This window comes from Macrobrachium nipponense, chromosome 34, assembly GCF_015104395.2.
Source record: "Macrobrachium nipponense isolate FS-2020 chromosome 34, ASM1510439v2, whole genome shotgun sequence".
NCBI classification, from domain to species: domain Eukaryota; kingdom Metazoa; phylum Arthropoda; class Malacostraca; order Decapoda; family Palaemonidae; genus Macrobrachium; species Macrobrachium nipponense.
Window position 1 is genome coordinate 19,588,365 of NC_061095.1, and position 15,190 is coordinate 19,603,554.

At 43.1% G+C, this 15,190-nt stretch overlaps 1 protein-coding gene across 2 annotated transcripts in view; it reads left to right on the forward strand.

The window, feature by feature from the left end:
- LOC135207957 (DNA ligase 4-like) overlaps positions 1-15,190 on the forward strand; it is a gene marked incomplete at its 5' end in the record, with an annotated part of 136,148 nt that overhangs the window by 103,054 nt on the left and 17,904 nt on the right. For both annotated transcript variants that reach the window (XM_064239977.1, XM_064239978.1), the window contains 2 exon segments: positions 10,809-10,949; positions 13,205-13,322. In XM_064239977.1, coding sequence (XP_064096047.1) covers positions 10,809-10,949; positions 13,205-13,322 — 259 coding nt within the window.

The following is a 15,190-nucleotide window of genomic DNA, read 5'->3' on the forward strand; positions in this document are numbered from 1 at the left end:
CACATACCAGAGAATAAATAAAATAAAGAAAAAGGTCAGTAAAACTGACTCGCTCACCCTCCAAAAGGGTGTCGGTATGAACACTAGGCGAGTGAGACCACTACCACGAGCCAAATGCCAATAGAAATCTCCCACTACAAAACCCTCCAAGAGGAGAGCCGACCCACAGAGTGAGCAGCTCGTACTACTACTACTCCATCCCATGCTGCCGACTGCTGCGCCTCTAGTGGCCATCCTGAAGTTAGCAGACAATCTTGGGCGAAGGGATGGGTAGGGTGGGATTTCGCTGGCGACACGAGCCAATCGGCCCAGAAATAGATTTTTCCTTACGTCAAAATCCCCTTTTCTGGGCTCAGCTCGTGTCGCTGCGCGAAATCGTACCAGAGAAATAGCACAAGATTGTAAACAAAAGTAATAAAATAAATCAGAATAGGTCTCAAATAAAAGAGAAAATAAATATAAAAAAGAATATAATTGCTAAAAAGATACAAATACACAGTGATACAAAATTAGAAATATGCTTAAATTACACTTAATTCTAATCATGTTTCTATCATAAGGTAATTTACATATGTACAGAGGTAAAATGGTTTACATGTAACAAAATGGTAACTGTGTAAAGGCATGTATCAAAATATAATAGCAATTAAGATAATCAAATGAACAAATTAATCAACAATGATAATATATAAGGAATGGTATATGACTTAATATACAAAACCCGTAACCATTATAAATAAGATGTATCCCCTAGCATAAAAATAAGGGGGTAACATCCATGAGAATCAAATATCTATAATCATCTGTGAGTGTCCCTAGCAAAAAAAATAAGGGGCACCCACTACATCATCATAAAAAGCAGCTAAGACACAAGGTGAATGTAAATGAACACGGCAGGAATAGACGAACTGTTGGGTGAGGCAGGTAGAAAGGAGGACTGAATCTTCTACTACAAATTAACTAGAGTCAGGGGAAACTATGTTACCCGCTGCTACTGCTGAAAATTTCAGAGCTTCCAAGGACTTAAGGTAATGACGTTTGAACACTGTCGGCGATTTCCATCCGGTATACTTTTTCAACTCATCGAAGTTCATGTGTTGGAAAATAATTAATTGAGGTGGCTACTGCCCTGACATCATGTGCTTTCGGGAAAGAGTCAGGATTGGCTTGCTTAATAAAGTACAGGATTTGTTGCCTGATGCCTTTAATGGATAAAGTTCCACCTTTTTCCCTCTTAAAGAGGGGACCCGATGAAGATGAGGGAGGTCCTGGACAGAAAGGCTCGTAAGGTTGTAACTGGGCAAAGAGATACATCTTGTGGAAGGGGTAGTACCTTCCAAGGTTCCCACCTCATCAAAGGATCTTCATTCTTTGCTAAAAAGCTACGTTCCGGAGAAAGTAGGACTTCCCCTGTGGGAAGGAATTGAATATGATCCGGATCTCTGGATAAAGCCGACAGTTCTGAAATTCTTGCTCCTGAAGCTAAGCTTAATAAAAATAGGGTTTTCTTAAGAGCATTATAAACGAGCATGTGTCATTATCGGTTTCTGAAGCCAGTTTTAGAACACGTTTAAGAACCATCAAACTGACGTAGGCCTTACAGAAGGTCTAAGTCTAGCACATGCCTTAGGAATAGACGAGAAGTAGGAATCCGTCAAGTCTATGTTGAACCCAAATTGAAATATCTTTTTCAAGGCTGACTTGTTTGTCGTAATCGTGCTAGCTGCTAAACCTTTTTCAAATAAGGATCTGAAAAAGGATATAGCTGAATTAACTGTCATGATTCTAATATCTGATTCTCTCAGGAAGATTGCTAACTTTTTGACAGCAGCATCATACTGTCTCAAAGTTGAATCCCTTTTATCGGATTCCAAGAAGAGAATATTCTGAGGTCAATATTTGCATCTCTTTTTGCCGCAAACTTCATGAAGTCCATAAAGTTAGGGTTTTGAGAATCCCTGAGGAAGCGAACACAGTCTTCGTTTGTACTGACTGGGAGAGCCTGGGATTGGGGATCCGAAGAGGACGAAGGCCCAGCTCCAGAATTAGGGGATACAATTGCTCTTCGGCCAGTCTGGGGCTACTAGAGCCACTTGACCCTTGAATGTTCTGAGTTTGTTTAAAACTTTCATGAGAAGATTCACTGGAGGAAAGACATAAATCTTCTTCCAGTTGTTCCAGTCTAGAGCCAGGGCGTCCGTGGCATAGGCCAGAGGGTCCAGGTTGGGGGCTACATAACACGGCAGTTTGTGATTCGCTTGAGATGCGAAGAGATCCACTTGTAGCCCTGGAACTCTTTGAAGGATCCATTGGAACGAACTGTTGTCCAGTGACCATTCCGACTCTAGGGGCACTGATCGGGATAACGCGTCTGCTATGACGTTTCTCACTCCAGCTATGTGAGTGGAGGAGAGATGCCAACTGAACTTGTCTGCCAGGGAGAAGAATGGCTACCATGACATGATTTAGATGACGTGACTTGGAGCCTCCCCTGTTTATACAATGTACTACCACTGCGCTGTCCAGAACTAGCTTTATGTGGGAGTACTTTGGTGGGCGTAACCTTTTTAGAGTCAAGAACACTGCCATTGCCTCCAGTACGTTTTATAATGGAACTGACTGAACTGAGGTGACCAAGTTCCTTGAACCTTTTTGACCTGGGAATACCCTCCCCAACCGCTTAAGGACGCGTCTGTGTGGATGGTGATCCCTGGTGGAGGGAACTGAAGGGGTACTGACACTGACAAATTCTTGACTTTCGCCCACGGCCGAAGTCGATTCTTTAGAATCAGAGGGACTGAGGATAGTTTGTCCCTGGACCTGACATTTGCTCGTGAGCGCCAGATTCTGGTTAGGTCTTTCAGTTTGGCTTTCATTAAGACGTTCGTCACTGATGCAAACTGGAGAGAACCCAGGATCCTCTCCTGAGCTCTCCTTGACGCCAGTTTGTGACTTAGAAATTGCTTGACTGACTTCGCTATTTCTTTCCTTTTGGTTGATGGAATCGACAGAGTATGGGAGGATAGATTCCATTGAATGCCCAGCCACTGAAAGTTTGACTCTGGAGTGAGTCTTGACTTGGTCCTGTTTATCTTGAAGCCTAGATATTCCAGGAACTGAATCACTTTCAGTGTAGCTCTGTTGCATTCCTCGACTGTTGAAGCCCAGATCAACCAATCGTCGAGATACGCTACTACCATAATCCCTTGTGACCTGAGTTGTTGCACTACCACTTCCGCTAGTTTCGTGAACACCCTGGGTGCCACGTTGAGTCCGAAGGGAACTACCTTGAAGGAGAATGCCTGGTCTCCTATCTTGAAACCCAGATATGGACGGAAGTGTCTTGCAATAGGGATATGATAGTAGGCGTCTGTAAGATCGATAGAGGTGGTGACGGCCCCACGGGGAAGTAAGGTCCGCACCTGCGAGATCGTGAGCATCTTGAACTTGTCGCAGCGGATGGCTAAGTTTAAGCGGGACAAGTCTAAGATTACCCTTCTTTTTTGTGAGCCTTTCTTTGGCACGCTGAACAAGCGACCTTGAAATTTTAATCTCTTGACTCTCGCTATAGCTCCTTTCTGAAGGAGGTCCTCTGCGTACTCTGTCAATTCCTTGGAAGGAAGTTGACGGAAAGGTCTGGATGGAGGTGGGTTCGTCAACCAGCTCCAACCCAGGCCTTTTGCCTTTTGACACTATGCTCTGAGCCCATTCGCTGAAGTTCCACCGGTGGCGAAAGTGAAACAGCCTCCCTCCTACCTGAAGTTCTTCATTGGTTCTGGTAACCGCCTCGACCTCCTCTGAAGTGCTTTCCCCTATTAAAGGGGCCTCCCGACCCTCTCCCACGAAAGGAACGCTTACCTCTGCCTCCCTTACCCGAGCGGTCATACTTCTGTGAAGCTTGACCCTCGAAGGCTTGATTGTAAGCTGGAGAGATGGCGTAAGAGGTGGAGGGCTGAGGCTGAGGGGATATCACATAAATTGGTTGTGATTGACCCTTAGAAGTGGAAGGTTGGGCTGTTTGCACTAAGGGCACCGCTGGAACTTGCTGAGGAAAGCGTGGCTGCTTCTTCTGGTAAGGATGGAAACGTCTAGGTTTCCTCTGCCCCTTACCTTTAGGTGTTAGGTCTTGCCTCCTCTTAGCCGTAAGGTCCCAACGGTCCTTAAGGCTCTGGTTCAGTCTCGTAGCTTCTGACTGGACTTCCTTCACCATAGCTTCTGGGAAGAGATCTGCTCCCCAGATGCTAGACGAGAGTAACCTATTCGGCTCATGTCGAATGGTTGCCTCTTGTAGGACATGCTTCCTACAATTCGTTCTAGCGGTGGCAAACTCAAACATATCCGACTGTACCGTTTGAGTCAGGGCTTTGGTCATGAGTTTAAACAGCGGTTCTGAGCCATAGGCTATGGTTGCTACCTCGGACATAGCCATAGAGTTAATTGACCTGGCTAATCGCGATTTCGCGTCAAATTCCGCCTGAATAAGGCTATCTGGGAGCCTGGGTAGCTTTTCACCAAACTGCTCCATAGCACAGTCAGGTTTGAGTTTGCCAGCTGAGAAGGTATTCGGCAAGTCTTCCCACAATTCTCCGGCTGAGGGGAGCAACGGAGATGTGGGATCTGCTTCCTTCAATTGAGGCATGGGTTCCCCCTTCTGGGCCGCTGGGATGGTAGACCTCGCAATCTTTGTCAGGAACGGGAGCGGGGTACTCTCATCCATTGTGAAAATGGTAAAGGGACTCTTAAAAGGTTGTATCTTGGTATTAGAACAATCCATGTCCTCTAAACACCTGAGCCATTCTCTCTGAGCCTGGTCTCGTGAATAGAGGACTGTCTCCTTTGGTACCCTATCATCCCGAACCATGGCTGAAGCTGTAAGCCTTGCGTAGCCTATGAACGGAGGCTGGAGGTCTTCCGGGTAGAACTCGAAGTCCTCTATCCTTCGAGTTCCAAATTCCGGTATTGAAATGAGACCGTCCTGGAAGGGGGCGTATGACGCTACTCTCCATGGATTGTTCATCGAGAACGGAGGTAGCGAGTCATACGGAGGAAGCTGAGTTCCACTCGTATTGGAAAGTGGAGGAGAGGCTAAAGGGGCTTCTCTCAGTCCGGCTATAATGGAGTCCTGGGAAGTAATCCTATCCGACAAACGAGAGATCATTTGTTCCATGCTACTCTTAAGGGACCCAACCAGGTCGCCCACCTGTTGCAACAGGCCAGCATTGGAGTCCAAGGCCGGAGCTGCTGCGGAGGTGGAGGGGTGGCTCTGAACCGGAACCAAGGGTAGCGGAACTGGTGACTCAGCCGGAGGGCGAGATCTCTCTCTGGAGGATTTACTCCTCGAGGACTTAGAGCCGGAGCTAGAAGCTTTAGACCTGTCTGCTCCGGGATTACCAGCCGGAGACTTACGCGAGGAGGATGACGCCGAAGCCGTCTTCTTAGACGACGACGACGTCTTGGACAAGGATTTCACTGCTTGACCCTTGACCTTAGGTCTAACCGAAGCGTCAGGAGGAGTATACAATTCATCACCTGTAAAGCCTTGGAAGGATGGAGAGGTTGCAGGAGTAGAAGAAACAGTTACGCCCAAGGGTGACCCTTGGGTGTCCACTATACCTACCTCGACCAACAGGTCGTCTACACCTACCATAGGTTCTACATTAATATCCAAAGTCGCGACATCCGTGGAGATATCCTGGTCTTGGTCAGTTAATGAGGCAGCCAGCTGTTGTTGGATGAAGGCGATAGTCGGGGCCGCCTCTACTGGGTCGACGTATCCGGTCGCCTTGCCTCCGGGGAAGATTAACAGCGCCAACCGCTTCTCTAAGATGTAGGGCATACCCTTGGCGGCGTTCTTCCCAAAACCGCCGACCCAGGCCCGCAGGGTTGCCAGTGCGGTATCCCTCACTGCCGGCGCCTGGAAGAGAGGGCGTAGATTAGATTTAAGAATCACTTAAAACTAAAACTTAAAGTATAACTTAAACTTAGATGCCTTAAGTTAAAGTGAATGATGAAAACTTAAGCACTAAAACAGAAGCGGAGCAGCTACCGGAGATGGAATACTTACCCCTTCTAAAAGCTGGCTCACCAGATCGTAACATATGGTACACGTCTCATGGTACCAGACCTGGATGTCCCCGTGCAGAGTCGCGCATGGAGCATGGGACCGGCAAACTTCGTGTCCACATGGGTCCTGAAGTGTGGCGGCGCATCCCGGATGCTCACAGTTGGTGGTCTGTAAGTGGGAAGACACATGAGTATCTTAAAGAACATCACTTACAGGCTAAAGGACAGAAGAACTCCGTTGCGTGCCGGAGCTTGGAAAAAATTTGGGCATAACCCCCCCCTGCTTTGCCTGAATAGGCTATAATCCCGGCGAGATCCGGTAGACACGTAAGGGAGGGGGGGGGGAAGGTTTAAGGTACTTAAGATAAACTTATAGTTAATCTAATAACACTTAAACCTAACACTCAAACGAACCGGACCAAGTCCAGTGCGTAGCGGAGTGTAGTAACTCGGCAATACGGTAAGGTTAGCAGGGACCCACTGTATGTTCCGGTCCACTCTACTGGGTGGACTAACATCTTTCCGCTGGATGCCAGGACTCCGATCATGAAAGGAGCCCTAGTAAGGTGGGAAAGAGCGAGAAGACATACAGGCTCGAGCGAACACGGAGCGACAAGGAAGCAACGGATGGGGGGAAAGGCCAGTACCCCCCACCACATTACCACCCGGCCGGACCGAGAAGCCGGAGAGGTCGAGTCCAGTCTGGGTCTGTCCCGTCTCCCTGGCCCCTCCGCCTGGGGGGAGAGAGGGAGGCAGGCTCGGGTATGTGGAGCGAGCATGGGCAGACCGACCCACCCTCCCCCGACTCTATGGAAGAGCGGGAGGGGGGGGAAAGGAGACTGGGCAGGCGTCTGGCTGACTCGTGATCGCGTAGTGACCACGAGGCGGTAAGACCAAAACAAAACAACTAAGCCTAGGACAAACCAACTGATCAGAGAGATGCTATCGGGAAGCAACTGAACTGAAAAGCAGGAGCATAAAGGCCCACTGGGCCAAAACCAACTGATCAGAGAGATGCTATAGGGAAGCAACCGAACTGATGAGCGGTAGTATAGGCTCAAGGAGCCAGGACCTAGGCTAAGCCAGACGCCTAACTAACCTAACCATACAAAAAACATGGCAAATAAATAAAATTAAAAGAAAGAAAACAATATAGTAGGAGAAAAAATCCAGGAGTGTACGACTAACCCGAAGGAAAGTCTACCACTCAAAGCTAGTCAGAGGCCGATACTAAGAGCCGGGACTAGGGTCTGGAAAGAAGAAGCCTACATAAGGTAAAAGACATGCATGCATGACAAACCTGAGTAGACAGTACCCTAAGTAAAACGGATAAATAATATAGAGCGTACATAGATAAGGGGATGTTCTAGGTATGGGAGACCAGGAACGAACCCACCATGAGGCAGAACCATGCTGCCATGCTTCCGACCCAGAGTACGTATTTATACCTAAAAAACGGCAAATACTGTCTCAGGGCCGGAAAAAATCAACTAACCATAATTACTGAGTACTTAACTTAGCTGCTGCGATAGCTGCACGCTCCATTATAGATAAATCCAACGAAAGGGCACAAAAAACACAGAGAGAAAAATAGCACGTGTGACTCGTGTGCGCTAACTGAAAAGGATGACCACTAGAGGCGCAGCAGTCGGCAGCATGGGATGGAGTAGTAGTAGTTAACGAGCTGCTCAATCTCGGTGGGTCGGCTCTCCTCTTGGAGGGTTTTTGTAGTGGGAGATTTCTATTGGCATTTGGCTCGTGGTAGTGGTCTCACTCGCCTAGTGTTCATACCGACACCCTTTTGGAGGGTGAGCGAGTCAGTTTTACTGACCTTTTTCTTTATTTTATTTATTCTCTGGTATGTGTTAGTACATTTACCCTAGAAATAATAGATTAAAGGATATTTCGCGCAGCGACACGAGCTGAGCCCAGAAAGTATTTTTCCGCAAATATAAAAAAAAACTTTCGTAAGTCGACGTAAAATACGTCCAGTCGGCACACGGGAGACAAAAAATGTCGACGTAAAATACGTCCAGTCGGCGTAAGACGGTTAACTTGTACGTATAACAAAGTTCTAAAGAATAGTCTGTGTGCTTTGAAAATAATAAAGAAAAGAGCCAAGAGAATGGTATAGTATGGTATATATAAATCCACAATAAATAACAATTGAGAATATACTAGAAGAAAAAGGACAAAAATTAATTGAATTTAGTGAGGTTAGTGTTCCAATAAGTGTCAATATAGATGGAAAATTCAGTACCATTATTGCATACTAGATGTGCTGTGTAAATTGTGCAACTGTCTGTTAATGTGTTATTTTGTGCTACATAATAGTCTTTATACAAGAATTTATTAGATTGTTCTGAATTCATTCGTATCATGTAATAACTGTCATAACAAACAAAATAAAATGAAATTACTGGTGAAGTAAATTAATAAGTAAATTTAAAATTGTAGAGTGCCTGATGCAGAGGATTTTAAAAGTAATAAAGATTAGTATATTGGACAGGAGTGAATTTTTGAAGAGGTTATTAGTTTAATGGTTTTTATATTTTACTGAAGGTTTTTTGCAGTGTCTTTTCAAATCCTTCTGCATTGGGTTTTGCTTTTTACTTTTCATACTTTTTTGCCTAGCAGTCTAATTTCTTCAACTTTACCTTACTTCATGAGGTTTTCTCATCAAGAACAAATTGTTTGAAGCGCTCTAGTTGCGTGGTCAGTATGGTGTTGGCGTGCCATCTTGGTGGCTGCAAGTTCAATTTTTGGGCATTCCACTGAGGAGTGAGAGATGTGAATTTCTGGTGAATAGTTCACTCTCAACGTGGTTTGGGAGTCATGTAAAGCCGTTGGTCCCGTTGCTGAGTAACCACTGGTTCCATGCAGCGTAAAAACACCATACAAACAAACAAACAAATTGTTTGAGCATACCGTTGAATGGTATAGTAATGTAACACCTGAGTCTTGTTTAAATTCTATATTACTTTGGAATAATAATAGTAATAATAATAATTACGAGTGAAGCGAAGTGATTACAGGAAATGGACTCATTTCTGGCACCCTGGCCCCAATGCTATTCAAATGCTAATGTCTCTAAAAGTATTGAAGATAAAAGAAAAATTCTTTCGGCAGATCAAACTTTGTCATTAAATTTCATCCCAAGTGAAAACTCAACGCTGGAAATATGATGATAACCATAAACACATGGGCAGTACCAGTAATCAGATACTGCACGGTAGTGGAGTAGATGAAGACTGAATTCTGCAGCGTAAACCAGAAAACTAGGAAACGCATGACAATACACAAAGCACTACAACCAAGAGCAAATACAGACAGACTATACATAACATGAAAGGTAGGAGGGAGAGGACTTCTAAGCATAGAGGACTGTTTCAACATTGAGAGCAGAGCACTGGGGCAACATCTGAAAACCAGTTAAAACGAGTAGCTAAGGAGTGCATGGGAAGAAGGACTGATAAAAGTAGACGAAGACCCAGAATTATACAGAGACAAGAGGATGACAAACAACGGAGGAATGGCTCAACAAACCTATGCACAGACAGTACATGAGACAGGCTAAAGAACTTGCCAGCAATAAAACATGGCAATGGCTACAGAGTGGAGAACTCAAGAAGGAAACAGAAGGAATGCTAACAGCAGCACAAGATCAGGCCCTAAGAACCAAATATGTATGTTCAAAGAACAATAGATGGAAATAACATCTCACCCATCTGCAGGAAGTGCAATATGAAAAATGAGACCATAAACCACATACCAAGCAAATGCCTGGCACTTGCACAGAACCAGTACAAAAAGAGGCATGATTCAGTAGCAAAAGCCCTCCACTGGAGCCTGTGCAAGACACCAGCTAGCTTGCAGTAATAAGTGATACGAGCACCAACCTGAGGGAGTGATAGAAAATGATCAGGCAAAGATCCTCTGGGACTATGGTATCAGAACAGATAGGGTGATACATGCCAATAGACCGGACATGACATTGATTGACAAAATCAAGAAGTATCACTCATTGATGTTGCAATACCATGGGACACCAGAGTAGGTGAGAAAGAAATAGAAAAAATTTTTAAGTGTCAAGACCTGAAAATAGGAATAAGAAGGATATGGGATATGCCAGTGGAAATTGTACCCATAATCATAGGAACACCAGGCACATTCTCAAGATCCCTGAAAAGGATCCTGGAAAAACTAGATACTGAAGTAGCTCCAGGAATCATGCAGAAGAATGTGCTACTAGAAACAGAGCACATAGTAAGAAAAGTAATGGACTCCTAAGGAGGCAGGATGCAACCCAGAACCCCACACTATAAAAACCACCCAGTCAAATAGGATGACTGTGATAGACCAAATAATAATAATAATAATAATGATAATAATAATACAGCACTTGCCACAATATTTTTTCTTCTGGTGCTTTAGTTAGTACGTAGTCACAGAAAATAAAAAAATTACACATTTCTTTCAAATAAGATGCCTGTTCTTAATGTTTTGTAAAATAGGTTGTGTTATGTACAGGTCAGACTAGTTAGCACATCTGCAATTATAACTTTAAATAAAGAATAAGAAATTTTATGTACTAAAGTAAATATTACAGATATAGATTTTCCTTTGACTGTCATAGAGATTGAAGCTTTGGTTCACATATCTTCAGTAAGAAATTCATGCCTTCTTTAAAAACTCAACTTGCATTCCTGTAATTATAATTATACTTATGTATTCTGTATTCACAGGAAGCAAGTGGTAAACTTGCAACCAAACATTACATCGACACAGGTGATGAGCCTGCAGCCAAACGGAAAACTCCATCAAAAGCGGATCATCCCTCATTACCTTCACATTTTAGACCAGCTGATTTAACAAAAGTTGTAAAGGTTTGTTTTATCTATCTTTAAAATCAAAATATAAATAGTTTTTTCTTGTTTATACTTAAGCAGTTGTTAGTTAAATATTATCAAGCATTTTAAAGTAGGCATTTATCTAGTTGTATATATTTTACCAGTACATATTGTGTGGGATAGTGCAGAAAGCAGGTGAGTAAGGAATCTCATTAAATTGTCGAGGCATTCTGGGTAATACATACCCTGTGACCTGGTATTGATGCCAATAGGCCCTGGATCTCACAAATTTAATTTTAATTCTACCGGTTTCCAGCTTGGCGCTAGTATTATCCTAATGTTAAGATTGAAGGTTTGTTAATTATGAAAAATACAAATTGGTTAAAAAATTTCCATTTTTTGCCTCTCAGTAGTTCTCTGCCTTTTAGCATTGATTATATTTTCCTCATATTCATAATTAGTGCATTATGATATTGTATTTTATATTTCCCAGTTTTCTAAGTATTTTTAAACTATCATTTGAAAAGTTTGCTCATTTTTCATGCCTTTTAAGAGGTTGATGATATCTGTGGCCACATTGAGCCAATTTTTTGTGGCGTACTTATGTACTCATACTTCGATGCATACATTCCACAATTATTTTCAGTAGGAAAGAGATAGAGATAGGGCTTTCAGAAAGTGTGGTAGCTAACTGCCATCTAAAGTGGTGGTACCTCTATTCTGTAAAAGAGGTCGGTTATCGATGTCATCAATAAGCTAGCATCTCCTCCAAAGCCTGGAGTGTTTTAACTCTTAAGAGACTGACTAAAATAAATATATGAAGCACCCCAGGTTGGGGAAACTTTGAGATTGGCCAATTTCAGAAAAAAACAAATTAATGGTGTAAAAAAATGCAAATGTGCATGGTGTAAAATTTTTTTTTTTTTTAATTCTCCCTACCTTCCACGAGAAGTTGAAAGATTATTTTCAACCCATTGTGGGGCATCTCTTACAAGATAATCGTAAATTTTACCAAATTATACATGTTTTTCACAAAAATTAATTCTTTTAGTAAAATTATAATTACAGCTCACACAATATCAAAGCAGATAAGAACCAAAATCAGTAACAAATTCTGAGTATGTATATTTGTTGTAAATTATTTATGTAAATATTGTGGCAAATGCTGTACCCCAGGTATATTTATGAGCAAATAAATAAAAAGGACGTCATGGGAGGTAGAGAAACGCATGCCCCTTGAAGTCAAGATCACAGCTAACTCCTGAACTGCCTACAATCGCAATCTGAGCCAGTTTCAAAGTTGCCATTAGTGACTAGTAGTTGGACAATAGAAGTAATGGAACCTCTTTCCCATGCGATTCCTCCAAATCGATGGCGCATAATATTGATGCTCACTACAAGTGAATCTGTCTACCACCGAAAACATGTTGTTGCTACTCATATGAGGGTATCCATCCATTAAGGGTTATGTCTAAAAAATTAAGATATCTTATTAAATGTTAGATGTTATATTCCAAGGCTGAGGATGAACAGATAATTTTTTAAGCATTTTCAGTTTGGGCTACTTGGAGGACTAGTGATTGCACTCTGGCTCTGCCCTCTAATTTTTTTTTTTTCACAAAAATTGACCAATCCATGAGAACTGTAACTCTGAAGAAGAAACTATTCTCTGTGTAAATGTGCTTGGTCTATCTGATTCTATCTACCAAAGCCTTGGTCAGAAATAATTGGGAAAGACCCAAGAAGGGAACTATGTTGATAAGTAGATCCAAGTTACCTGCTTTTGATTCCCCAATGCAGACATTACTATCTATAGGTGCATTTATGAAGAGCTACTTAGTGATGTCTGTAATATACAGTGTTCAAGAAAGTTGGATGAAGTTTGACTTTATGTCAAGATGTATGTGAATTGAAAGCAGTGTTTTAGGACATTGTGACCAACAGAGAATGGTCAGAATGATGAGACAGTGAGGTATCTTGCTTATAGGCATATTCAGTAATTGAATCAGGGGCATCTCTTTAATAGACTGTTTTTAATGGCCTTCCATCCTTCCCCACACTTGTTCTATTCAGACCTTATGAACATTGTGGAATGAGAACTGATATGGAGAGCAGTAGGAGGGTATCACCTGGAGTATTGGAAGTGTTCTGTGTAACTAAAGTTGGCTTGATCCAGCTGCGATAGTTTTCATGAAATATTAAGTTATTTAAGGACATTTTTTTCTATTATGGAAAAGTTGCATTTCATAATACTGAAATAATTTTATTATACAATTAATACATCATTTCAGAAAGCTGATGTGCTTGCTGGCAAGGAGATTTGTGTCATGGGAGGTGATGAAAGTTTGACTAAACAACAAATAGAAAAATTAATTGTTGAGCATGGGGGATCTTTTATTCAGCACCCAAGTAAGTATTGTAGCTACAATATAAGATCCATTCCATCAGAGAAACGTGCTAGAATGAAATATTTACAGCGTTGTAAAAGTATAAAAACTCGGTTATCTTAGCTCACGTAAACTTTGATTTATATGCGAATGATTTCCTCTTACAACTAAAACCTCTTTTAAACTAAATTTACTTCCATGAACCTTTAACATCTCGGTATTTTATGCATTAGTTTACCATGCATAATTTTATTTTCTCTTTCTCTCTGTAATTAACTAAATATGTGAATAAATCTCTATGAAAATGGGGGCTAAAAGTAGAGAGATTTACAGAGTTTACAGTACGTAATGCTTGAGTAAAAACCCATGCTGAAGTAAAATTAAATTTCTGGGCTCAGCTCGTGTCGGCCTATGAAAGGATCCTTAATATCATTCTTTCTAGGTAAAATTAATCTAAAATTACCAGAGAAAAACAAAATTAAGAAAATGTCAGTAAAACTGACTCGCTCACTCTTAAAAAGAAGTGTCGGTATGGTAATAGGGGCGAGTGGGAATCACTACCACGAGACATTCACCAATTAGAACTTCCAATCAGAATCCCCTTAAGAGAGAGCTGATACCAACGGGCGATGCAGCCGCTACTACTACTACTAGAGGACGCCACGGACAGCAGCGCCCCTAGCGGACATCCTTAATTATTAGCGCTAGCGTCAAGACGCATTATTTTCTGTGCTGTGCTAATTTCGGGATTTATCCTATTCTTCACCATGGAACGCTCTGCAATTGCAACGGCTAAGTTAAGTAACTCATAAGTAATGTTTTATCACATTTTTATCTTCCGGGTACCAGTATTTTCCTCTTAATAGGTCATATACGGTTTCCCGGTTGTCTCGTGGTGGCGCCATGCTGCCTCGTTAAGAATTCCCGGTCCTCCATACTGGGACTTCTTATACTTATGGGCTTACTATGTTACGTTCATTGTCTTTTACATCGAGTTTTAGCCAGTTTAGCCCCCCTACCATCTCTCTTAGTTTGGTATTTAGGGCTATTACTCTTATTCCCGCCCAGCATCCCGGCTCTTGCTCTTCATCGGCTATCGCTGGCTCCGAGTAGGCTTCTGTTTCTTGGAACAGTCTGCTCCTCCTGGGGCTTCTTTCTCTTTTACTAAAGGGGTCTCTTTTCCATCTTTCGATGTATATATATTATATTTAGGGTGTTAGGCTAGCCTAGGTGCATGTTCCTTGTATTGGTTCAGCCTGGTTCACGTGGCCCTCCCACGGTTGTGTTGCTCGCGGCCTAGGCCACTTGCGGTCACGTGTTCCATCGCACCTTACCCTGCCCCTGCCCTCCCTACCTGGTATAGGGAGGGGCTGGGGGACCCCTTGGTTGTCATGACAACCTCAGTCGCCTTCTCTCTCCCTCTCTGAGGTGGCCAGGGGTTCCTCCCAGCGGGGGGTATAGGGCGACCACTCATGAGGTACCGGGTCTCCGAGCGGGTAGTCGGTGAGGCGGGGAGGAGTAGGCCATCCCCCCCCCCTCTCTCTCTCCCGCCGTGTTACGCCGAGACCTTCCTCCCCCCTCCCCAGTTGCTCAGCCACCTTACCTCGCTATAACGAAAGGAGCCTTCCGTCGCAGCCGGGGCACCTTTGGTTATAGGTTACTGGCTCCGCCAGCGGGCGGGGTGGGGACTACTAGTGGTCGGTTGCTTGCCTACTATATCCTTACTTCTCTCCCCCGCTACCGGAAGGGAGCTTGCTTCTTACCCGTGCACTCTTCTAGTAGTCGGGTGGGGAAAGGTTTGTTATTATTGTTATTTTAAGGATATACCCTAATTTTACGATGAATTGTTTAATTTTATTATTTATATATCTACCATCCCCGCCATTTTAC